The 27,460-nt window shown below is 46.4% G+C and overlaps 1 protein-coding gene across 2 annotated transcripts in view; it reads left to right on the forward strand.

Annotated features, from left to right (window-relative positions):
• HDAC6 (histone deacetylase 6) overlaps positions 1 to 27,460 on the forward strand; it is a 222,430-nt gene that overhangs the window by 163,646 nt on the left and 31,324 nt on the right. For both annotated transcript variants that reach the window (XM_069209604.1, XM_069209603.1), the window contains exons 24-26: positions 9,243 to 9,417; positions 10,082 to 11,898; positions 26,911 to 27,042. In XM_069209604.1, the coding sequence (XP_069065705.1) occupies positions 9,243 to 9,417; positions 10,082 to 11,898; positions 26,911 to 27,042 (2,124 nt within the window). The remainder of the gene's footprint in view (positions 1 to 9,242; positions 9,418 to 10,081; positions 11,899 to 26,910; positions 27,043 to 27,460) is intronic.

Consider the following 27,460-nt stretch of genomic DNA (forward strand, 5'->3'; position numbering starts at 1 on the left):
AGGCCTTATGACAGGCGCCCGTTCCAACAGAGGGTTCAAACCCCTCATTGGTCCCAGAGACCACAACAGAAACAAGGGCGTCCCCTCTTCCAGTCTCGCAAAGCCACGAGAGACCGAGGGTCAAGCAGACCTCAGCAGTCTACCCCCAAAGCCCTTGCAAAACAATGAGGATTTGCTTCCCTTAATACCATACACCACTCCGGTTGGGGGAAGTATCACAGCGTTCATTCACAAGTGGCATGGCATCACAAAAGACAAATGGGTGGTGAACATTGTAGAGAGTGGATACTCTCTTCTTTTCCGGCAACCTCCTCCTCACTTGCCACCACCCAAATCCAGTCCTGCGCACATGAGCTTATTACGCAAAGAGGTTCAGGCCCTGTTACAAAAAAAGGCGATAGAAAAGGTTCCAGTCACACAAAGAGGAAAGGGGGGTGTACTCCCGCTATTTTCTAGTGGCAAAGAAGGGTCGGGAAGGAGTTTTCAGACCGATTCTAGACTTGAGGCTACTGAACAAATACATAAAGAAGCAAAAGTTCAGGATGCTGACTCTTCACCAGATCTTCCCTCAACTGCATCGAGGAGACTGGATGTGCTCCATAGATCTGCAAGATGCTTATTTTCACATCCCGATCATTCCCAAGCATCGGAAATTCCTATGATTTGTGATAGCCTCCCAACACTATCAAGGTGCTTCCCTTCGGCCTAAAATCTGCCCCTCACGCATTCTCCAAGTGTGTAGCAACGGTAGCGGCACATTTAAGGAAGCAGAAAATCTTCATTTATCCATACCTAGACAACTGGCTACTGAAAGCCTCCTCTCTGGAACAGGCGAAGAACCATCTGGACATTGTGCTCAGTGTTTTCCGATCTCTAGATCTGCAGGTCAACTTCCAAAAGTCCACCCTCATCCCAACACAAACCCTCCACTACCTGGGAGTGATACTGAATACAGAGCTCGAAAGAGTGTATCCTTCGGAAGAACGACTGTTATCAATAAGGAGGGAGTGTCAAGACCTTTTGGGTTCCCCGCACCTACGGCCCGTCGGGTAACATCTCTGTTGGGCTCCATGGCCTCTTGCATTTTCATTGTCCCAAACGCCAGATTGCATATGAGGCCTCTTCAAGAGGCTCTGGAGGAAAACTGGAATCAACACACAGGACACTGGGAGGACAGAATGCTTCTTCCGGTAGGAGCGCGACAATCATTACGATGGTGGATGCACAGACATCACCTGTCAGTAGGAGTTCCTTTTCATCAGCCAATTCCATCCGACACTCTGGTAACGGATGCGTCGCTTCAGGGCTGGGGAGCTCATCTGGGTTCCCTTCAAGCTCAGGGCTTGTGGTCCATCAAAGAGAGGTCGTACCATATCAACCTGCTGGAGCTCAGAGCGGGTCATCTGGCTCTCAAGTCATTTGCTCCATCAATTCAGGGAAAGTCTCTCCTGGTGCAGATGGACAATACGACAACAATGTATTATCTGAACAAGCAAGGAGGGACGAGGTCTCGGCCCCTGTCTCGGGAATCTCAGGCCTTTTGGCATTGGCTCAGAGCGAGGGGAATGTCTCTTACAGCAATTCACCTCCCAGGGCAGCAAAACGTGGAGGCGGACTTCCTAAGCAGAACCCTCGAGGACGCCCACGATTGGGTTCTTCACGACGACGTCGTCGAAGACATCTTTGTTCAGTGGGGTCAACCTCAGTTAGATCTGTTCGCAGACGAGGTAAACAAGAAATGCCCAGACTTCGCGTCCAGGTTCTACCGTCCGGGGTCTCGAGGGAATGCCCTGTTGATCGACTGGTCAGGTATATTTCTCTACGCCTTTCCACCGATTCCCTTCATACCAGCGGTGATAAACAAACTCTACAGATCCAACACCAGAATGATTCTCATAGCCCTGCAATGGCCTCGTCAGTTCTGGTACACGGATCTCCTCAACCTATCAGAACAACCGCACAAGAGGCTGCCGTGCAGACTGGATCTCCTTTGCAGGCTGGGAGGCAAGATTCTTCACCCCAACCTTCCCTCTCTGAGCTTGACGGCATGGCTCCTGAATTTCTGCAGTATGGGCATCTAGGGCTCTCGCAGGAATGCATGAACATCTTAAAGGAGTCCAGAAGGCATTCCACGCGGCGCTCTTAAGCGTTCAAGTGGAAGAGATTCTACATATGGTGTCGTCAGCAGGGTCAGAATCCTATTCTGGCTCAGGAGGAGGTCATATTGTCTTACCTGCTCCATCTGGCGAAATCGGGTCTGCAAGTGTCATCTAGTAAGGTACATATATCTGCCATTACAGCCTATCGTAAGTCACCTTCTCAGGAATCCTTCTTTACTATGCAAGGATTTCTTTGAAGGTTTGAAGAAGGTTTTTCCACCCATTTGAAAACCCTCACCTCCATGGGAACTGAACATAGTATTATCTAGACTCATGGGCCTCCTTTTGAGCCTATCCACAAAGCTTCTTTACAACACCTTACGTGGAAGACAGCTTTTCTTGTAGCCATTACTTCGGCGAGGAGGGTCAGTGAGATTCAGGCTTTGTCCTCCAAGGAACCGTACAAGATTTTCCATGAAAATAGAGTTGTTCTAAGAACTCATCCATCATTCTTACCGAAGGTGGTGTCGGATTTTCACATCAATCAGACTATATCACTACCAACTTTTTTCCCTAATCTGGGTAGTCCAGCGGAGAAAGCATTGCACTCCCTGGATTTGAAAAGAGTGCTAAAATTCTACCTGGATAAGACCAAATTGATTAGACGATCTCACTACTCGTTTGTAAATTATGGACATATGAGATCAGGCGATGCAGCCTCAAAACGAACCATATCTAGATGGATAGTTTCATGTATTGTTACTGCATATCAATTGGCTAACAGTTATTGGCTAGGCCTAAGGCTCATTCGACAAGAGGAAAAGTGGCTACTGCTGCCCTCCTTAATAATGTTCCAATCTCTGAAATCTGTAAGGCTGCTACATGGAAATGTGTACATACATTTACTAGGCACTAATGTTTGGACTCCGATGCCAGAGCGGACGCTCAAGTTGGGCAGGCGTCTCTGAGAATTTTTTTTGCATAGTGTGTCTCTTTCTCCTGCACTTCTATTTGACAGTCCGCAGAGATAGGGGATGGGCTTGCTAATCTATTCATTGTTTATGACTATGGATGAGGATCCCCTGCGAGAGAAGGATAAGTTACTTACCTGTAAATCCTAGTTCTCTTCCAGGGGTATCCTCATCAAAGTCATAAACAACCCACGCTCCTCCCCGGACGCAAGTCTCCTAGAAGTGCAGAATAGACCATCTATCTAATATGTAGGATGCGTTGTCACCGTAAAAAAGTACTGACCTAACTGTGAACCAACTGTCACCTCTCCTTCAACCCTGAGGCATGGTGGGATACTGGAGGTGCTCAGGGTCTTAAAGGCACGATGCCAAATTTTGTGGTTCTGCTGTATGAACCTGCATGCAGCCTATTAGCTAATAATGGTCTATTGTTTTTAATGTAGTTTTTTTCTCTTTTTTCATGGATGTTGCTAGTACTTCTTTTCCTGAGCCCAGCTATGGTGCTTTGGAAAAAAAAAATCTTGTAATTATAAAGGAGAGTGTTTAAAAAAAAAAATCCATAGAAATAAAGCATTTTAGCCTGTTTATCAACGTAGTCTGCATTGCTGGTATACACATGTATACATGGTTCTGGTATGAAAATTGTCTACTAAATTTTTTTATATTTTTCATGTATTTTTCATACTTATACATGTGTGTTTTTATATATGCTCTGGGATCCCCGCACGAGGGTGGTAATATTCAATGTTTATGACTTTGATGAGGATACCCCTGAAAGAGAACTAGGATTTACAGGTAAGTAACTTATCCTTGTCGACTGAATCCCAGCGCATATGACGGTGGGCGATATATCACAGATTATGTCTGCTCGTACAACACTTTCCCTGGTGGACAACTATCTGGGAGACCTGCTCAGCAGGGCACATCAACAAGACCACAAATGTGAACTCCACCCCCAAGTCCTACCCCTGTTCTGCCATTGTTGGGGGGTTTCTGCAAATAAACCTGTTCGCCACTGCCGAAGATGCAAAATGCCAGACTTCGGCTGCAGGTTACCACCCCCACAGTCCGTGGGCAATGCATTATGGATGAATTGGTCAGAGATATTTGCTTACACTTTTCCACCTCTCCTACTGTTTGATGTCTGGAGGCTAAGACATTCATCCCTCACTCATCTTAGTAGCACCAACCTGGGTAGATTAACCATGTTAAGCCACTGTGCTCGAGCTTTCGGTAGTGCCTTACGAGAAGCTCCACAACAGACCAGCCCTTCTTGCGCAACTCTGAGGCACTCTTAGGCTCCCCAGACCTCAGCAGTTCAACCTTGCAGTTTGGCTCCTGAGGTTTTGGAGTTTGGTTACCTTAACTTACCGGAAGAATGCATGTCTGTTCTCAGAGTGGCCTGCAGGCTAACTACTATAGCCCACTATGCAGGCAAATAGTTTGTACACTACTGTCTCCCAAAAAATATCGATCCTCTCACAGTATCTGGTCAGGTCATTGTCCATTGCCTACTTCACCTACAAAGGTCAGGCCTCACCTTCACCTGCATTCAATTACATTTGGGTGTGGTAGCTGCTTACTTACAGAACAGACAAAATACTTCATTGTTCAGAACTCTAATCATTAAGACTTTCATGAACTGCTTCAAATGGATTATCCCACTCTGAACACCTCCTGCTTCTGTGTGGAATCTTAATGTAGTTCTCACAAGACTCATGGGCCCTCCTTTTGAACTACTACACTCTTGCCCATTGCAAGTCCTTTCCTGGCAGGTGGCTTTCCTTGTAACCATTACTTCCCTTAGGCGAGTTACTGAGATATACACCTTTACCTTGGAACATCCTTTCTTTCAAGTTTATCATGATAGGGTGTTCTCAAAATCAATCCCAAATTCATCCCTAAAGTAGCTTCCAGTTTTCGCCTTAATCAGACAATAGGCCTCCCAGTTTTCTTTCTGTACCCAGACACTGTAGCAGAACGCACTCTGTATACTCTAGATGTCAAGAGAGGGCTAATGTATAAACCCTTCCATAACACGGAACAGCTATGTGTCACACTCCAGGCCACACATGAGATGAGCCATTTCCAAGGCAGGTGTTGGCTGGTTAAGTGCATACAGATTTGTTACCCTAAAGCTGAAGGAAAACTTTCTCTCTCTCCCCCCGCATTCCACTGAAAGAAAGGGGCATCTATGGCTTTCTAGATTAATATACCACTAGCTGACATCCAAGAAGAGTTCCTTGGTGCAGGAAGTTGGCTCTGTATGTACTATTTCAAAGTAAGAAATAGCATGCACAGAGTCCCAAGGGTTCTAATGCTCTGTTTTGTGGTAGTGTGGTCGTGCAGTAGGCTTATCAGAGGGTAGTGTTAAGCATTTGTTGTACACACACAGGCAATAAATGAGGAACACACACTCAAAGACAATTCCAGGCCAATAGGTTTTTGTATAGAAAAATATATTTTCTTAGTTTATTTTAAGAACCACAGGTTCAAGATTTACAAGTAATACTGCAAATGAAAGGCATTTCACTTAGGTAACTTAGGAACTTTGAATCAGCAAAATAGCATGTACAGTTTTCACAAAAATTGCAAAAAGCTATTTTAAAACTAAACACAGTGCAAATTTCAACAGTTCCTGGGGGAGGTAAGTTTTTGTTAGTTTTGCAGGTAAGTAAACCACCTACAGGGTTCAAAGTTGGGTCCAAGGTAGCCCACCATTGGGGGTTCAAAGCAACTCCAAAGTTACCACACCAGCAGCTCAGGGCCGGTCAGGTGCAGAGGTCAAAGTGGTGCCCAAAACGCATAGGCTTCAATGGAGAAGGGGGTGCCCCGGTTCCAGTCTGCCAGCAGGTAGGTACCTGCGTCTTCGGAGGGCAGACCAGGGGGGTTTTGTAGGGCACCGGGGGGGGGGGGGGTGACACAAGTCAGCACAAAAAGTACACCCTCAGCGGCACGGGGCGGCCGGCTGCAGAGTGCAAACAGGCGTCTGGTTTGCAATTGGTTTCAATGGGAGACCCAGGGGTCTCTTCAGCTAAGCAGGCAGGCAAGGGGGGGCTCCTCGGGGTAGCCACCACCTGGGCAAGGGAGAGGGCCACCTGGGGGTCGCTTCTGCACTGGAGGTCGGATCCTTCAGGTCCTGGGGGCTGCGAGTGCAGTGTCTTTACCAGGCGTCGGGTTCTTAGAAGCAGGCACTCGCGGTCAGGGGGAGCCTCTGGATTCCCTCTGCAGGCGTCGCTGGGGGCGGGGTCAACTCATGCTATTCACAGGGTTGCAGTCGCCGGGGAGTCCTCCCTGTAGTGTTGTTTCTCCGCAGGTCGAGCCGGGGGCGTCTGGTGCAGAGTGGAAAGTCTCACGCTTCCGGCGGGAAACGTGTGGTGTTTAAAAGTTGCTTCTTTGTTGCAAAGTTGCATTTTCTTTGGAACGGGGCCGCTGTCCTCGGGAGTTCTTGGTCCTTTTAGATGCAGGGTAGTCCTCTGAGGCTTCAGAGGTCGCTGGACCCTGGGGGACGCGTCGCTGTTGGAGTTTTTCTCGAAGTGGGGAGACAGGCCGGTAGGGCTGGGGCTAAAGCAGTTGGTGTCTCCGTCTTCTCTGCAGGGCTTCAGGTCAGCAGTCCTTTTTCGTCTTCAGGTTGCAGGAATCTATCTTGCTAGGTTCTGGGTGGCCCTAAATACTCAATGTAGGGGTGTGTTTAGGTCTGGGGGGTTAGTAGCCAATGGCTACTAGCCCTGAGGGTGGCTACACCCTCTTTGTGCCTCCTCCCTGAGGGGAGGGGGGCACATCCCTAATCCTATTGGGGGAATCCTCCATCTGCAAGACGTAGGATTTCTAAAAGTCAGAGTCACCTCAGCTCAGGACACCTTAGGGGTTGTCCTGACTGGCCAGTGACTACTCCTTGTTTTTCTCATTATCTCCTCCGGCCTTGTCGCCAAAAGTGGGTCCGTGGCCGGAGGGGGCGGGCATCTCCACTAGCTGGAGTGCCCTGGGGCGCTGTAACAAAGGGGGTGAGCCTTTGAGGCTCACCGCCAGGTGTTACAGTTCCTGCAGGGGGAGGTGAGAAGCACCTCCACCCAGTACAGGCTGTGTTACTAGCCACAGAGTGACAAAGGCACTCTCCCCATGTGGCCAGCAACATGTCTGGTGTGTGGCAGGCTGGTAAAACTAGTCAGCCCACACTGGAAGTCTGGTATGTTTTCAGGGGGCATCTCTAAGATGCCCTCTGGGGTGTATTTCACAATAAAATGTACACTGGCATCAGTGTGCATTTATTGTGCTGAGAAGTTTGATACCAAACTTCCCAGTTTTCAGTGTAGCCATTATGGTGCTGTGGAGTTCGTGTAAGACAGACTCCCAGACCATATACTCTTATGGCTACCCTGCACTTACAATGTCTAAGGTTTTGCTTAGACACTGTAGGGGCATAGTGCTCATGCACCTATGCCCTCACCTATGGTATAGTGCACCCTGCCTTAGGGCTGTAAGGCCTGCTAGAGGGGTGACTTATCTATGCCATAGGCAGTGTGAGGTTGGCATGGCACCCTGAGGGGAGTGCCATTTCGACTTTTCTCCCCACCAGCACACACAAGCTGGCAAGCAGTGTGTCTGTGCTGAGTGAGGGGTCCCCAGGGTGGCATAAGGCATGCTGCAGCCCTTAGAGACCTTCCCTGGCATCAGGGCCCTTGGTACCAGGGGTACTAGTTACAAGGGACTTACCTGGATGCCAGGGTGTGCCAAATGTGGAAACAAAGATACAGTTTTTTGGGAAAGAACACTGGTGCTGGGGCCTGGTTAGCAGGCCTCAGCACACTTTCAAATCATAACTTGGCACCAGCAAAGGCAAAAAGTCAGGGGGTAACCATGCCAAGAAGGCATTTCCTTACACTTGGTCTAACTCTCATACATTTACTAAACACTAATGTGTGGATGCCCATTCCAGACAGCAAGCAAAGTTTAGTCAGTCTGTCCTACGTACTCTTTTTAGTTCGAACACAGAAGCACTCTGACTTGTAAGTTTTGTGGGCTTTTAACCATGCCCATCACCATCACTCATTCTTGGGCTTGCCTTTCAAAAATCCTTTGTTATCATTGGTAAAAGCTTTACGTTTGTCCCTCCTTGGGGCGGTTTGGTTACCGCCTTGGACACCGACCTTGTTACATTGATAATTGCGCTTTTGCCGATGTTTGACTGCGAGGGAACTTCTTTTTCCTTTTCTACTCTCCTTCACGCTTGTGGTGGCAGTGGCGTGTTGAATCGGCTCACTCATGTCAACTTTTTTTTTACTTTTCAGTTTAAGTGGCAAGAAAAGTCCAGTTAGGAATTTACAACGTTAACGACTTTAACTCGAGCAAACGCGAGACCCATTGCATTACAAATGCTTGTTCAGTCTTCTGTTACATCCTCAGGCTAAGCCACCACTTTGGGAGGATTGCTTAACAGTCTGTGGACAGCTTTTGTATCTAGAGCCCCACATGTCACCAACAGAAAATGTTATTTACACTTTATGCATCTGTTCATTGCATGTAATGCTCTAGATTCACATGCACCCACCTTCCTCCCGAGTGGCCTGCGTTTGTTGCATATATATTCCTTCTCTTAGATATTTTTAATATTTTGCCTTGCATGGGTATCTTTACTATGTATTTACGCTCCATCTCCAATCTCACTCTCCATGCGGGAAGGAGTCACTAAGTCCTGTGACTCGAAAATACTTATTTGAAGAAAACCAAATTGTACACATCTGACCCGAACACTAGATGGCAGAAGTATGCAGAGCATGTGAATCTTCAGCACTACAGGCCACGAATTGAAGGCTTGCAGGGTATGAAACATTTTATATAGATATAACTTTCATATATGAGTTATCTAAAAATTAGTATAATAAAATATAATTTCTAGATATATATGGTATCCCAGTTTTCTTTTACATTTGGCTTACGCAGATGTTTGAAAGATTGGAATTTTTGGGGATTTAATGAAACTCTGTAGATCTAGCAGTACCTAGGGGAGCCTTGTTGTATTTTTTTTCGGTTTATAACCCAGTCATCTTAATTTGAGGGAATGCTTTATTTTGGCTTTTTGAACTATTGTCATTGTCATATTTTCTTTTTTTTTTTTTATTATGATCTTGGAGTGCCCCTTGCTGATTAACACTTCTCTCCCTGAATCTGACAGGGAGGCTATAATCTTTCATCCATCTCTGAGTCAATGACAATGTGCACACGCACCCTTCTGGGGGACACCTTGCCAGATCTCGGAAAGCTGCGTGCCCCCCAGCGCAGTGCCCAGCAGTCCGTCACCAACACCGTGTGGGTGCACAAGAAGTACTGGAAGAGCCTCCAGCTGCATGGTAAGCGCCCACATATCTGGTGGGAAAAACTAAAGCCATGTATGTATATGATGGAAGGCTGGAGCACTTCAGTGGTACCGCTTACTTGATACACAAGGTTTCCTTGGGAGGACTCTGGTCTTGAAATGCTCTCTTTTATGGAGATCAGAATACAACTATTACTGATGGGAGGTGCTACCCTAGTCCCTGGAGTGAGCAGAATAAAAAAAAAAAAAACAAGCATGTAAGAAATATTTTAGGGCTCTTGTACTGTGTGTATTTGAAGTTCCAAATGAAGTATGCAGCTCTCCTCTTGACTACTGTTGAGCAAAGATTTCAGCCAAAAAGTGGAACTCTCTGAATCCAGACTTTCTTAGTCCACCTGAGTAAATGATTCTTTCTGAATCCAGACTTTCTTAGTCCACCTGAGTAAATGATTTTTTAGGGGCTGCAAATCCATCAGAGGTGGACTCAATTAAAGGGGACTATCTAAACACAGAAAGCTGTACCTTTCTTGCCTGCAAAACAGTCCAGGGAGGTGCAGGCTTCCTACAGCCATTCTTGTTGACTACCCAGCCGCAACCAATCAGTGCAGATTAAGTGGGATGGCTGTGTATAAATGTGTGAGAGAGATAAATATTTCAAGTGGTAAGATGGCTCACTAGTTGTTTTTCTCTTCTTTCAGTCCCTGAGTTTGTGATTACTTGTGAAGAGGTGACTCGAGACAAGCCTGTCACGCCAAGTAAAAGCCGTGGTAACACCCCAAAGCCAAGCACACCTACAAGGCATGGAAGCAGCTCAACTGGGCAGACAGTTACACCAGTGGGTACTAAAATGAGCAACCACCAGAAGGAAGAAGAGAATCCGAGAATTCTAACACCAACATTTGGGAAGCCAATGAAGCCCATTAGGATTGGTAGTGGCCATGAAGTGATTGAAGCAGAGGTGTCCAGGGCATCTGTATCATCCTCCAGGAGGTCAGAGACCCCCTTAATGGTTGAAACTGATCAAACAGTGGAGGAAGCGGTGGAGATGAGGGTGCAAGTAACACAGGTAGAAAAGCTAGATAGTCCTGGTGGAATTAAGAATAGCCATGACACACAGCAGGTGGAGACTCTAAGAGGTCCATTGCCTACATCAGACAAACCAGAGGCCCCAATGGTGGTTGAAAATGACCATGAAGAAGATAAATCTGGACAAGCATATGTGTCTGTTTCACCATCTGAGAAGCAAATGCATACTGTAAGGATTAAGAAGGATCATGAGCCAGATAAAACAGTGCAGGCTGGGAACCCCATGTCACCCATGGAGAAAAAGGAGCTTCCAGTAGTGAATGGTAATGTATTTGAATTGGAAACAATGCTGGAGAGCAAGGACCTCAGTTTACCACAGTCATCTGAGATCCTCACAATGCAGGAGAATCTACATGATTCCATAAATGAGGTTCCATTGGTCCCCATTTTATCACCTGCTGAATTAGAAATCCCCAAAGAGAGACTGAAAGATCCAGAGGAGGAAGCTTCGAACCATGTAGGAACTGGTTCTTTAGTGGTGGAACTCTCCAAATTAATATTGCAGCAATCTGTTCCCCTTGTTGGTGAATGTGCAGACTCTGAAGAACGAGTGACAGATGATCCAAGGACCCTAAAGTCACACACTGATGTTGTGGGTTATGCACAGGGTTCGACTCCAGAGACTCCCGTCTGTCAGTCTGTGACTATGGAACCTGTGACTCCCAGGGAAAACAGTACCATTGTGGAAGCAGCTTTTCTATCACAGCAACCTTGTAGGTTTGTGGCTGATCTGGGTGAAGAAAAAATGTCTATAAAGGAGTTGTCCGTAGATAATTCAAATATGTGTTTGCCAGTTGGAGAGAACATGACAGCACAAGACTCCAGTAAAGACCAGAATGAGATCCTAAGCATAAATATGGAGGTTCTGCGATTGCCTGCAGTGGAACCAGCTCCTGTAACTGTCTACAACCTTGACAAAGTGATCCTCAATGATGGGAGGGGAGACACTTTGGTAAATGGTAAATGCTCCACTGGAGACAAGTCATACGACCAGAATCCTGCCGGACACACACCTCCACTTTGTGCCTGTGAGAGCCCCACTTCGATACCAGTTGGAGGTGCTAGGAGAAAGGTGAAGCCTTGCATGGTCTCGTCCGACTTTTCTACCATAGCCAGTGCATGCTCTGTCACCGTTGCATCGTCCTCGTCACCGACCTTATCTAATCCCACATATATTGCTGCAGCATTGCCAGGCTCGCAAGGCCAGACTTTCTCAACTGCATCCACAAAGCTGACTTCAACCTCTCCATTGGCGCCCTCACCTTCCTCTCGGAGTCTGGCCCAATCAACAATGTTACAGGAGTCATCCACAGCTGGCAGTGCAATTCATACTGAGACAGTAATGGGGCTTGAAGGCAGTGATGAGGAACATGTGGTGGACATTTCCCTCTCTTTGCAGGTACTAGACATCGAAGGACATTCACAAAAGGTAAGCTAGCACCCAGTCAGGACTTTCATGTTACAATACTTTTTCCTTGATGGTTGGACACTGTTTCATTCTCACTCTAATTAGGTAGCCTATCATCTTTTAGATCTCTGCTCTACATCATGCATTTGGCCTTTGAAAATTTAGGGAAAACTTGGGCATTTAACAACTATTCTGAGACTCGTGATAGGTCTCAGTAGTATACGTTTCCACTCTGAAGAGTGGGTTCATGGAATGCAAAGGATATGGAACACACTCTCTTGTAGAGGATTTTAATTTATAGTCATAAGCACTGAATAGTCCTGCCCACGTGCGGGGACCCCGGAGCACTTTTCACAATGCATCTTATAGTGCAGATATTCACCTTTCTTCTGGAAGTCCTGCAGAGTCACTTAATCTGTGGAATTTAACCACACCCCGTCACATTCATTCATTCTTCGGCCCGCCTTTCGAAATTCCCTTGATTTCATAGGAAAATACTTCACGTTTGTCCCGCCTTGAGGCAGTATTGTTACCACCTTGCAGACTGACCCTGTTACATGGATGATTGCACGATCTGCCACATGGATTAGTGTGGTGCACAATTTTTTTTCTTTGGCCCCGCCACTTCGCGCTGCATGGCTGTATTTTGTTTCTCCCTCTTCTTTGTTTCTTTTACCTGGACTTCATGTTGAGGGTTGTTGTGTTTATTGGTGGCCCCGCACGGGAGCCTATGCACCATTGTTAATGCCTTCCCATGTTGCTACGTGACAGGCGCTTCATTCTTCATTCAGTTTTAATGTGCTTCCTTTGTGGACTGCCTTCTGTCTTTTAGTTGCCATTGTTCATTTAATTTTATTTGTTACAAGTTTATTTTTAGATCAACATTTTTTTATTTTTTTTTAAATAGAGCCGACGCCAGACTCAAAGCTAGTTCCTTGGTCCCAAAGTCGGCAGCTCTGTATATGACGCCCCATTGCTAACTTATTATTTACAACAAGCGCTTTTTACAAGTGCCTGTGCCTTTAACAGAGAAATCCTGTCATCCACTTCTTGACATTTTCTTGGTATTCTTGTGCTGAAAGTAATGTCAAGACATTCTGTTATAAATAAACTACTTCCTAAGCGTTGAAACAGATACTCGGTCATCACTGACAAGAGCACAGAATGAAACTGTAGCTACCACAAAGCCTAACTTCATCTACAAAGGACCATCGTTAATTGTCATAACACCAAACGCATTAACAAACAAGGGCATATAAATATGCAAAAAGTACAGTGCCTTGATGCTTCTTTTCAGTTTGAAGCAATTTCCTTGGAATGGGAATCACAGCTCTGTTTGTGGGCTCGTAGTCAGCCCTTGCGCCCAGAGGATCGCACAGTCCCCACACTAGCCCGACATTTGGTGGGTGTTGCTGTAGCTTCATCGTGGAGCCTCTGATTACATAGGTGGAGAGCAGTGTGCTGCTATTGTCTGCAGGCGGATGTCTAGGCTATTTCCTTCTATGCTAGGATATATGAAAGCCTTCCGATGGGCTCAGCAAACGATGTTAGAACTGAGCCGTGTCCTGACAGGCTGACCCTGCAGTCAGACCCTCACCGTTGGAGCTGTGATGGGGCAAGCCAGTGACTTGTTTATTAACGCTGGAGTATGTGCGTGGCAGTGTAAACACAAACCTGTTATTTACAGAACAGCTTAAAAAACGGTATAGTAATTAATACATTGAGAGTCTACAGGAAGAGGTGACTTGCCTGCACATTCACAATTCATTTCTAGCGGCTAGAAGGGGCTTATAAATGTGCATGTGCATTACATCTTCGAGTTCACTTTGTAGATGTATCAACCATATTAACAGTTTTTTTTTTTTTTTTTTACAGAGTGACTTTTGTTACTCTTTTATGGTTTCTAGGCGATGGTGTACATATACTCTTAGGTACCTCCAGGTGGGTCTCCCTGCAGCACTTAGGGCTGTAACACTGTCCAAGCACTGGCCACTTTGTTCCAGTTTATAAATATGCCATGTGCGCGGACAGGCTTGCAATTTGTACAGCACAGGTGAGTTCCTTTCAGCTACAGCGTGGACGCTGTCAGGCATCCCCTCTGCCCAAGTACACTCTAAGATTAAGATGCACTAATATACACCGCGTATCACTCCATGTACACTAATTGTTAATATGCAGAGTCAACTTTGATGAGCCCTTGTACCTGAAAAGTCCCATTATGTACTCACTGAGTTAGACAGCTCCTGTATATTTGTCTCCCTGCTTAAGTTAAATGTCGGCACTTCTGTGTTTGCTTGTTGTGTCTATCTGCCAGATGCTGTCCTGTACATCAGGTGCTCATTGTAAACTGTAAAATGGCTAAGGCATATATATTTATGTGCAGACACTTCCCTAATACATATAAATCTCTATGTTCGATGGCATCTGTCGCTGTAGATACGCATGTTCTGCAATAGCTCGCCATCTGGTGTTGGGCCGGAGTGTTACAAGTTGTTTTTCTTCGAAGAAGTCTTTCGAGTCACGGGACCGAGTGACTCCTCCTTTTGTCTCCATTGCGCATGGGCGTCGACTCCATCTTCGATTGTTTTTTTTCCGCCATCGGGTTCGGACGTGTTCCTGTCGCTCCGAGTTTCGGAACGGAAGATTAGCTAATTTCGGAAGATTTTCGTCGGTATTGTTGCGTTCGGGATCGGCGTACTTAGATTCCACACCGCATCGAAGATCGAAGAGCTCCGGTGCCCTTCGGGGTAGTTTTTCGATCCTCCGTCGGGGCCTGGTCGGCCCGACCGCGTGCTGAAGAACGCCGATGGAACGGACCCCGTTCCGTTTCTGCCCCAAATGCCACAATAAATACCCCTACACAGACCAACACTTGGTCTGCAACCTGTGCCTGTCACCTGAGCACAGCGAAGACACCTGCGAGGCCTGTCGTGCGTTCCGGTCCCGAAAAACACTCCGAGACCGTCGAGCCAGAAGACTGCAGATGGCGTCCGCACCGACAGCCCAACGGGAGTTCGAGGAACAGGAAGAGGAAGGTACCTTCTCGATCCAAGACTCAGACTCCGAAGGATTCGACGATACACAAACCGTGAGTAAGACGTCGAAATCCACTCAGAGGAACATTTACAAGGCCCAGGGGACGCCACTGCCACCAGGCCATGGCTCGACCCATAAATTCGGTGACCGACCGTCGGCACCGAAAAAGGCCCAAACAGTGCCGAGATCGTCCGACTCCGGTCGAGACACCGGCACGCAGCCTTCTCGGGACCGAGAAAGTGCTGGAGACAAGCCTCGACACCGAGATGCCGGTGTGGACACGGCTCGACGCCGAGACAGCGGCACCGAAACAGATCGACGCCGAGAGGTTTCGGCCCCGAAAAAGAAAAAAGTCACCTCGGAGCCGAAAAAACACGCAGACAGGGTTTCGATGCCGAAACAAACTGCAAGCGACCCAGCTTCAGGCTCTTATACAGAAGAGCACTCGCTAACCTCCCAAATGCAAAAGCATAGGTTTGAGGAAGAGCTACAAGCAACTGATGTGGACCATACGCAAAAGCGTATATTCATACAGCAGGGGACAGGAAAAATAAGCACCCTTCCCCCCATTAGGAGAAAGAGAAGGTTGGAGTTCCAGACGGAACAGACACCACAACCAAAAGTGGTGAAAAGAGTTACCCCACCACCCTCTCCTCCGCCCGTGATTAACGTCTCACCAGCACAAACTCCATCACACTCCCCAGCTCACACCACCATGAGCCAGGGTGACCAAGATCAGGACGCATGGGACCTATACGACGCCCCAGTGTCAGATAACAGTCCGGAGGCATACCCTACAAAGCCATCTCCACCAGAAGACAGCACCGCGTATTCTCAAGTGGTGGCTAGAGCAGCACAATTTCACAACGTAAGCCTCCACTCAGAACAGGTCGAGGATGATTTCTTATTCAACACACTCTCCTCCACCCACAGCTCATACCAAAGCCTGCCTATGCTCCCTGGTATGCTCCGGCACGCAAAAGACATCTTTAAGGAGCCGGTCAAAAGTAGGGCAATCACACCAAGGGTGGAAAAAAAGTATAAGGCGCCTCCTACAGACCCGGCTTTCATCACTACACAGCTGCCACCAGACTCTGTCGTTGTAGGAGCAGCTAGGAAAAGGGCCAACTCTCACACATCTGGAGATGCACCACCCCCAGATAAAGAAAGCCGCAAGTTCGATGCAGCTGGTAAAAGAGTCGCAGCACAAGCTGCAAACCAGTGGCGCATCGCGAACTCCCAGGCACTACTTGCGCGCTATGACAGAGCCCACTGGGACGAGATGCAACATCTCATTGAACATCTGCCCAAGGACTTACAAAATAGGGCAAAACAAGTGGTTGAGGAGGGACAGACCATCTCCAACAACCAGATACGCTCCTCCATGGACGCTGCAGATACAGCTGCACGGACAATTAATACATCTGTAACTATCAGAAGGCATGCATGGCTCCGAACGTCTGGATTTAAACCAGAGATTCAACAAGCAGTTCTCAATATGCCTTTTAATGAAAAAGAACTGTTCGGTCCAGAAGTGGACACAGCGATTGAGAAACTCAAAAAAGATACGGACACTGCCAAAGCCATGGGCGCACTCTACTCCCCGCAGAGCAGAGGGAATTACAGCACATTCCGTAAAACGCCCTTTCGAGGGGGGTTTCGGGGTCAAAGCACACAAGCCAGCACCTCACAAGCCACACCGTCCAGTTACCAGGGACAGTATAGAGGAGGTTTTCGGGGACAATATAGAGGAGGGCAATTCCCTAGAAATAGAGGAAGATTTCAAAGCCCCAAAACCACTACTACTAAACAGTGACTCACATGTCACTCACCCCCTCCACACAACACCAGTGGGGGGAAGAATAGGTCATTATTACAAAGCATGGGAGGAAATCACTACAGACACTTGGGTTCTAGCAATTATCCAACATGGTTATTGCATAGAATTTCTACAATTCCCTCCAAACATACCACCAAGAGCACAAAATTTAACAACACACCATTCCAATCTCCTGGAGATAGAAGTGCAGGCACTATTGCAAAAGAATGCAATCGAATTAGTGCCAAACACACAAATAAACACAGGAGTTTACTCACTGTACTTTCTGATACCAAAGAAGGACAAAACACTGAGACCAATCCTAGACCTCAGAGTAGTGAACACTTTCATCAAATCAGACCACTTCCACATGGTCACACTACAAGAAGTATTGCCATTGCTAAAACTACACGACTACATGGCAACTTTAGACCTCAAGGATGCTTATTTCCATATACCAATACACCCATCGCACAGGAAATACCTAAGGTTTGTATTCAAAGGAATACATTACCAATTCAAGGTACTGCCTTTCGGATTAACAACCGCACCAAGAGTCTTTACCAAATGTCTAGCGGTAGTCGCTGCACACATAAGAAGGCAGCAAATACATGTGTTCCCATATTTGGACGACTGGCTAATCAAGGCCCATTCGTTCATACAGTGCTCAAATCACACAAATCAGATCATACAAACCCTCTTCAAACTCGGGTTCACCGTCAACTTTACAAAATCCAACATTCTGCCGCGCAAGGTACAACAATACCTAGGAGCCATAATAGACACATCAAAAGGAGTGGCCACTCCAAGTCCACAAAGAATTCTAAATTTCAACACCATCATACAACGCATGTATCCAACACAAAAGATACAAGCAAAGATGGTATTACAACTCCTAGGCATGATGTCTTCATGCATAGCCATTGTCCCAAACGCAAGACTGCACATGAGGCCCTTACAACAATGCCTAGCATCACAGTGGTCTCAAGCACAGGGTCACCTTCTAGATCTAGTGTTAATAGACCGCCAAACTTACCTCTCGCTTCTGTGGTGGAACAACATAAATTTAAACAAGGGGCGGCCTTTCCAAGACCCAGTGCCACAATACGTAATAACAACAGATGCTTCCATGACAGGGTGGGGAGCACACCTCGATCAACACAGCATACAAGGACAATGGAACGTACATCAAACAAGACTGCATATCAATCACCTAGAACTTCTAGCAGTTTTTCAAGCACTAAAAGCTTTCCAACCAATAATAGTTCACAAATACATTCTCGTCAAAACAGACAACATGACAACAATGTATTATCTAAACAAGCAGGGGGGGACGCACTCCACGCAGTTAAGCCTGCTAGCACAAAAGATTTGGCATTGGGCAATTCACAACCAAATTCGCCTAATAGCACAGTTTATACCAGGGATCCAAAATCAACTCGCAGACAATCTCTCTCGAGATCACCAACAGGTCCACGAATGGGAAATTCACCCCCAAATTCTGAACACTTATTTCAAACTCTGGGGAACACCTCAGATAGACTTGTTTGCGACAAGGGAGAACGCAAAATGCCAAAACTTCGCATCCAGATACCCACACAAACAATCCCAAGGCAATGCCCTATGGATGAACTGGTCAGGGATATTTGCTTACGCTTTTCCTCCTCTCCCTCTCCTTCCTTACCTGGTAAACAAACTCAGTCAAAGCAAACTCAAACTCATATTAATAGCACCAACTTGGGCAAGGCAACCCTGGTACACAACGCTGCTAGACCTATCAGTGGTACCCTGCATCAAATTGCCCAACAGGCCAGATCTGTTGACACAGCACAACCAAAAGATCAGACACCCAGATCCAGCATCGCTGAATCTAGCAATCTGGCTCCTGAAATCCTAGAATTCGGGCACTTACAACTTACCCAAGAATGTATGGAAGTCATAAAACAAGCCAGAAGGCCATCCACCAGGCACTGCTATGCAAGTAAATGGAAGAGGTTTGTTTGCTACTGCCATATTAATCAAATACAACCATTACACACAACTCCAGAACATGTAGTGGGTTACTTGCTTCACTTACAAAAATCTAACCTAGCTTTCTCTTCCATTAAAATACACCTTGCAGCAATATCTGCATACCTGCAGACTACCTATTCAACTTCCCTATATAAGATACCAGTCATTAAAGCATTCATGGAGGGCCTTAGGAGAATTATACCACCAAGAACACTACCTGTTCCTTCATGGAACCTAAATGTTGTCCTAACTAGACTTATGGGTCCACCTTTTGAACCCATGCACTCCTGCGACATACAGTTCCTAACCTGGAAGGTGGCATTTCTCATCGCCATTACTTCCCTAAGAAGAGTAAGCGAGATTCAGGCGTTTACAATACAGGAACCTTTTATACAACTACACAAAAATAAAGTCGTCCTACGGACCAATCCTAAATTTTTGCCAAAGGTTATTTCACCGTTCCATCTAAATCAAACAGTGGAACTTCCAGTGTTCTTTCCACAGCCAGATACCGTAGCTGAAAGGGCACTACATACATTAGATGTCAAAAGAGCATTGATGTATTACATTGACAGAACAAAAAACATCAGAAAGACTAAACAACTCTTTATTGCATTTCAAAAACCTCATGCAGGAAACCCAATTTCAAAACAAGGTATAGCCAGATGGATAGTTAAATGCATCCAAATCTGCTACCTTAAAGCTAAACGACAGCTGCCCATTACACCAAGGGCACACTCAACCAGAAAGAAAGGTGCTACCATGGCCTTTCTAGGAAACATCCCAATGCAAGAAATATGTAAGGCAGCCACATGGTCTACGCCTCACACATTCACCAAGCACTACTGTGTAGACGTGTTATCCGCACAACAAGCCACAGTAGGTCAAGCCGTATTAAGAACATTATTTCAGACTACTTCCACTCCTACAGGCTGATCCACCGCTTTTGGGGAAATAACTGCTTACTAGTCTATGCAGAACATGCGTATCTACAGCGACAGATGCCATCGAACTGAAAATGTCACTTACCCAGTGTACATCTGTTCGTGGCATCAGTCGCAGTAGATTCGCATGTGCCCACCCGCCTCCCCGGGAGCCTGTAGCAGTTTGGAAGTTACCTTCAATTATTTATATATGTATCATCTCAACCTTAAATAGGTGCATACTTAGTCACTCCATTGCATGGGCACTATTACTACAATTCAACTCCTACCTCACCCTCTGCGGGGAAAAACAATCGAAGATGGAGTCGACGCCCATGCGCAATGGAGACAAAAGGAGGAGTCACTCGGTCCCGTGACTCGAAAGACTTCTTCGAAGAAAAACAACTTGTAACACTCCGGCCCAACACCAGATGGCGAGCTATTGCAGAACATGCGAATCTACTGCGACTGATGCCACGAACAGATGTACACTGGGTAAGTGACATTTTCAATATGGAACATATAGCCATGGACAGGCAAGCTAGATGTCCTGCTGTACATTGATAGAGGTAAATGTCTCCCAGTTTACTGTTCTATACTCGCTAGAAGCCTCAGAGTCAGATGCTCCCTTGTAGGCTGGCCCTGGCAGATTTCCCAGTGCACTGCTAGATATCGTCACTCAGTGCTTCTCTGTACACTATTGAAGTTTAATGATGCAGTGAAGTGGGGTGTTACACTGTGCATTAATGCCAGTGGTATTTCCATGTACAAAAGGGGCAGCGGTGTTCCCTGGGACACGGGATAGAGAGATGTTTGTGGCAATATTTTAATTTTTTGCTGTAAATAGAGGAAGAAGGTATATGAAAATGCTTTCGTTATATGCAGGGCAACTGGAATTATGTAGCAGAGAGGACCAAATCATGTGGCAGGGTTGACCATTTTATGTGGCAAGAAAAGTCCAGTTATGCATTTACAATGCCAATACCTCTAACGCAAGCAAATGTGAAACCTATTGCATTGCAAATACTTGTTGGTGTAGCAGAGAGATTAAGTATCCTAGGGCATTGTAGCCCCATACGCTGCCATTAGAAGAGTGAAAATAAGGGATGTGCCTTTAATAAGCCAGAGTCTCCACCATGTTGGCAGTTGTTTCAGTGCTTTTTTCCAGCTCCTGCTGATAGGACCCTGGAGCATTAAGCTCGGCCAAATGTGGGATTTTTTCTTCACAATTCTCTCCTGAATTTTGATGACAACTGATTTATTTCAGAAACCAGACCAGGGGTAGATCCACCCAGCAGACTGCTCAAGGTGGGAAGGAACCATCCGCATCCATACCCTGAGATGTTACTGCACCCTCTTCTGTTATCATCTCCGATTTGGGGGGGGGGGGGGGGGGGGGAGTGGTAAGCATATCATCGCACCCTGAAAGACAGAGAAACAATTTGCCTACATGGAACAGAAGAAAACAGATGCAGTATGATGGAGGGACCTCCGAGCGAGGAGCGGGTTGGACCTGTACCAGGGCTTTTTCATCTGTCTCTGGTGAGCGTCCCAGACAGAAAATGGCTGAAAAACAACAGATCCTGATCGATTTTGAGAATGTCGAGGAAAGGTACGGCTCCTACCTGTCGTCCATCCAGGGCTTGCCGTCAAGGAAGTTGCGCTGGTTGCTGTCAGGGCATCGGGTGACGACTTTGAAAACAACACCGTCGACAAGGAGACCTTTGTCGCCATTGAGAAGCCCAAAGCCACCTCAGCACTCTCGGTCGAGGTCCAGATGGCCATCAGGACACAGTAGGAGATCGACGTAGGGATCAATAGGTGTCATGACATTGACATCTATCACCGTTGACAGGCCGGTCGCCATCGAGAAGCTTCACAGCCTCCTCAAGACGACAGGAGGAAAGAAGAAAGAGGAGGTGCATTTATACCTCTGCAGATTCAGAGTATTGGAGAACATGCTCCCCTTCAAGAGTTCAACCTGGCTCTCTGCTACCAGCACCATCTCCTCAACCACCTCCACAATCGCCTCAACCTTTGCCACCACCTCCTCTTCCAGCGCCAGTAGTTTCACCAAGGTCCACAACTTCTTCTAGATCACGCCATCATTGCAGACACCACAACTCAAGGCGCTCAACTCCATCAACTTAGGCGCTCATGTCATCACCACCATTCTAGGAGATCTCATTCAAGACAACCCCTTGACACTTCATCCTCCACTACCAGATGTTACTCACTAACACTATAGACTCCCTACTGCTACGTATATATCACCTGTGGATGACATCACCACCTTTCAGAAAGTCATGGTGAGAGGAGCTGCAAAGCTTAATATCGCAATGTTGACTCCAACACTGTCAACTTCAGTAATATCTGAGACCGTACAACACAGATCAGCGTTGTGGCCTTTGCTACCATTAGTGCCAGGCTTATTAGAACCTGCTCTGGATCTATTTTCAACACCAGCTTCTATCAAGCCAGCTGCATCTAGGCTTCAGAAAAAGTACCGCCTTCCGGAGCAGGATCCTTCATTTCTACGAACGGACCCATCACCAGATTCTGTCATTGTAGTGGCAGCCAAAAACCATGATGCCACTACTCCCACTTCCATGGTTCCTCCTGATAAGGAAAGTCGGAGGATTGACTCAGTGGGCTGTAAAGTTTGCAGCACAGTGGCTACCACAATGAAAGCGGCGAGTGCTACAGCCCTTTTAGGCAGATACGATGGGGCTTTATGGGACTCGATGCAACAATTTATTGACCATCTCCCACAAGACAAACGAGGAGATTTCCAAGAAATCCTCAATGAGGGGTTACTTGTCTCAATCAAATTATTAGTGTTGCGGCTGATTCCTCACTCCTTGCAGCACATGAATACTGCCATGGGATCGCTCTCCGGAGTCATTCTTGGCTCCGCCTTAGCTTCCTCAAACCAGAGGCTCAACAGAGGATTATAAATCTCCCGTTCTCTGGTACCACTATATCCGGAAGCCAACCAGATGATGAGATGGCAAGGATGAAGTCAGAAATGGGGACATTGAAAGCTGTTGGCCTGGAAAGATCCAAAAATCAATGAAAATCTTTCCTTTTCTACAAACAATTGTACTATACTCAGAGGGTTCAAACCCCTCCCTGGGGACACCAACAAAGTGGTGCTCAACAACACAGCATCACCTTTACCACCAATTACAAACTCATTTGGCTGAGTGGCAAAAAATAACAAAAGACGCCTGGGTTTTGGCTATTGTACAAAATGGATATTGTCTCAGGTTCACCAGTCCTCCACCATCCATCCCTCCGAAACCATCCAGTTTTCAACTCCCACTGTTATAGTCAAAAGCAAACATCTTCCTGCAGAAACAAGCAGTGGAACCTGTTTGTCACGACCACCGAGTGAAAGGCATTTATTCCAGGTACTTTCTGGTGAAAAAAGACAAGAACACATTCAGACCCATTCTCGACCTCAAATCAGCCCACAAATGGGTCCAGTGAGAAAACTTCCAGATGCTGTCATTACGCCAAATTTATCCTCCATTACATCAGAGGGACTGGCTCTGTTCCATCAACCTTCATGACACATACTTTCACATTCCAATTCCCACGAAGTATTGCAAGTTCTTGAGGTTTGTAGAGGGACAAGATCACTACCAGTGGAAAGCCCTTCCATTTGGACTTAAGTCAGCACCAAAAACATTCTCAAGGTGCATGGCAGTGGTGGATGCCCATCTGAGAAGGCACAAAATATTTGTGTACCTCTACCTAGATGACTGGATGATCTAGGCATCAGCATCTCAGGAAGCTCAGCTTCAATACAACTGGACTTGCAGTCTCCGTCAAAGATTAGGCCTCCAGGTCAGCCTCAGCAAGTCAGCTTCTGTCCAAACATTACACTACCTGGGAGCTTCAATTGATACAGTACAAGAAAGAGTGTGTCCTTCGGAGGAGTGACATTTATCGATCCTTCGGAAATATCATTCTCTCATGACAGCTTGCCGTCCAACAGTGAGAACACTCTCCTCAGCTCAATGGCATCCTGCATCTTCCTCACACGGAATGCTCACCTCCACATGCGATCCCTCCAAGTATGTCTCAAGGACCAGTGGGACCAGCTGATGGGCAATTAGGGGGACAGAATAGTCCTGTCTCGTCGAGCAAAGCTCTCCTTGAAATGAAGATGCTTCCCAAAGAACCTGCTTTAAGGGATGCCTTTTCATCCGGAGGTTCCTCCTCAAACAATAGGAAAGGACATCTCACTGCTAGGCTGGGGGTTGGGGGCTGACATGGACCACCTCCAGATCAAGGGCAAATGGTCAGAGAGAGAGTCAACATACCATATCAACCTCCTTGAATTGCACGCAGTTCATCTAGCGCTAAAAGTGTTTCACCTGTCGCTCAGATCCAACTCCTTGCTTGTCCAGACGACCATACTGCCACCATGTACTACCTCAACAAGCAGGGAGGGACGAGGTCCAGGCCTATATCACACGAAGGCCAAACAATATGAAAATGGCTCATAGCCAGGAATCTAACAATCACCGCAACTCAACTTCCCTGTGTCCAAAATGCGCAGGCAGACTCTTTCAGCAGGATTCTGCAAGAAAAGCACAAGTGGGTCTTGCACAACAATGTCATTCACAACATATTTCATCTGTGGGGGGCACCTGCCATCGACCTGTTTGCCACCTTAAAAAACAAAAAATGCCAAAGTTTTGTCTTGAGATACTACCAACCAGGGACGTTAGGGAATGCCCTATGGATCGACTGGTCCAACAAATTTCTTTACGCTTTTCCGCCAATGTCCTCTGATTCCATCAGTCCTCATCAAGCTGTACCATGCGAGAGCCAAGATAATCCTAATAGCACCGGAGTGGCCACGTCACTGGTGGTTCATGGATCTCCTTTACTGGTCCTTCTGTCCGTATCTCAAGCTGTCATGCAGACCAGATCTGCTAACAAAGTTTTGAGGCCAGATAGTAAACCCCAATCTCTCCTCCTTGAATTTGGCGGCATGGCTCCTGAACTAGTGCGGTACAGACACTTGAATCTGCCGCAGGACTACATGGACATCCTCAAAGAGACTAAGCGGCCTTCCACCCGTTCCGCATATGCCTTCAAGTGGAAGAGATTCTGCATTTGGTGTTCCTCTAGAAACGTGGACCTCACTTCTTGCCAGGAAAATGTCATTCTTCCATACTTACTCCCTGTGGCAAAATCTGGCTTGCAATTCTCTTCTATAAAGGTTCACCTGGCAGCCCTCACTGCCTACAGAAAATGTCCTTCACAAACCTCTTTTTTCAAAATCTCCGCCATCAAGGATTTTCTAGAAGGTTTGAAAAAGGGTTTCTCTCCCATTAGATGTCCTTCACCTCACTCGTAGCTTAGCATTGTACTCTCGTCTTATGCAGGATCCCTTTGAGCCTATTAACAAAGCCTCCCTGCAACACCTGTTTTGGAAGACAGCTTTCCTTGTAGCAATAGCATCAGCTCACAGGGTTAGCGAGCTCCAAGCACTTTGTTCTCACAAACCATACTCAGTCTTCCATTTTAGCAAACTGGTTATGAGAACTCACCCGAAATTCCTCCCTAAAGTTATTTCGTACTTTCATGTTAACCAAACCATATCTCTTCCAACAGTCTTTCAGAGCCGCTCCACTCCAGCGCAAGGATCTCTTCATTCTCTGGATGTGAGGAGAGTTTTGAAATTCTTCCTAGACAGGACATTTGACATCTGTAGATCGAACCAACTGTTTATTAACTATGGTCCAGTCCGAATGGGCTTGGCCTCTTCTAAACAGTCTATTCCCCGATAGATAGTTTCTTGCATCCTGTTATGTTATCAAAAGGCTAACAAGACATTAACAGCTAAGCCTAGCACACTCCACTAGAGGTAAAGTGGCTACAGCTGCATTATTGAGAAATATTCCTATTCCTACTATTTGCAGAGCAGTCACTTGGAGAACTGTCCATACATTTACCAAGAATTACTGCCTGGCTTCTGATGCCAGAGCAGACTCTCAAATAGGACAGGCCTCCCTTAGGAATCTGTTTGCTTGATATTACCTTCTCTGTCCTCTTCACCGCCATAAGTAGGGATGGGCTTGGTACTCTAGTCAGTCTTATGACTATAAATGGAACTCCCCTACGAGGGAAGGAATGGTTTCTTACCTTTAACTCCAGTTCTCTCGTAGGTTAATTTACATTATAGTCATAAGCAACCCTCCCTCCTCCCCAGTGGATAGGACAGGGTTCACCAGTACACTGATGTGACAACACACACACGTTGCCTCAAAAAGAACTGAAGCAACTGCCACCTGCTCAGCATGATGGGATACCGGTGGTCTCTGGCTTCTTGAAGCACAGCCTTAATTTTCACTCTTATTACGGGGCTACACTGCCCTAGGATCGCTCTGCTACACCAAAAAGGGGTTGTGAAAGACATTTATGCTGTTTTTACCAAAACACTACCAAATTATATACATATATAATCTCCTGGCCCCCTTTTTAAATGCAAGGTGAAGCATTGGACCATTGTAGCCTGTTTCTATAGGATGCGTAATAATTTTCTCTCAAGTGACACTGCAGACCTTCCCAAAGAAAGGCAAACATCTGCACTTAAAAAGATATGTTGCGAAAAAGTGCTTAAGGGTCCCGCGCGTGGGCAGGCCTATTCAGTGCTTATGACTATAATGAAAATTCCCCTACAAGGGAACTGGAGTTACAGGTAAGAAACCATTCCTTCTCCCACACATAGCTGTTGTGTCTTCAAAGTGAAGAATGTGAGGTAAGTGTATTTGGGATGCACCCAGTGGCACCAACATACTCTACTTCTAAGGCTGAAACACTTTGAGCCACCATTGTACAGAGAAGTCCCATTCCAGACTCTGGTAGCAGGGAGTCTGTGGGCAGGATACATTTCTAGATGATTGGAGGCGCTGGCTTCTTGCAAATGTAGTCTAAGTTTCACATAGCTAGTTGCAATCTATCCTGGTGTAACTCAGCACTGAGGAGATTTCACCAGCCTTTGGTGGAGTTAACTCCTTGCATCTGAAAAAGATTCACTCGGGTGTCCCATGTATGGTGCGGGCATTGAGTTGAGGCATGAGATGTTTATAAGTGTTCCTTTTCTTCTCATTACATCTCTTGGGGGTTAGAGAGTGCTTGTACAGGACAGAGAGGACAGAGAAGCACAGAGGGGTCTATCAAGGTGTTTGTGGTAGATGTCATGTGCATTTCGTCTTTCAGGAGACCCCAGAGACCTGCATTTCATCTAGCCCAAAGAAGGAAGAGCTTTTGGAAGAAGCTACTGGCTGGACCAACCCTTTCAACTCCAGGCCTCTCTGCAAACGCTTTGGGAACTGTCCAGAAGAGGAGCAGGTGAGGGGCAAGATACGTACTTGTAGGATGTATTGAGGGTCCCAAAGCGGAACACAGTGGGAGCTATAAGTCCGAGTTCCAGCATTAAATGAATTTGCCTATATTTTGCACAGAGGAAAGGTGGAGTACAAGCTAAACCACAAAGCCAGAAGGCATTGGTTCTAATTCCTCCTACACATGGCCATATTGTGTTATCATGGGCATTATGCTTCGCCTCTTTGTAGTTGTGCTTGCTTTTCTGTGAAGTTTGTGAGAATTTACAGACTAGCCGGTGACCATTATTAGATGCTAAACAAATAACTGGACATTACAAAGTATTTGATTTACGCCTCATGAGGGTTTGATTCAGATCTACTAACAGCTTCTGAGCTTGATGTGCCAAAATGGCTGCGCCTAGCTGCACGTCCAAACTGTGGTG

The sequence above is a fragment of the Pleurodeles waltl genome, chromosome 10 (assembly GCF_031143425.1).
Source record: "Pleurodeles waltl isolate 20211129_DDA chromosome 10, aPleWal1.hap1.20221129, whole genome shotgun sequence".
Lineage (NCBI taxonomy): Eukaryota > Metazoa > Chordata > Amphibia > Caudata > Salamandridae > Pleurodeles > Pleurodeles waltl.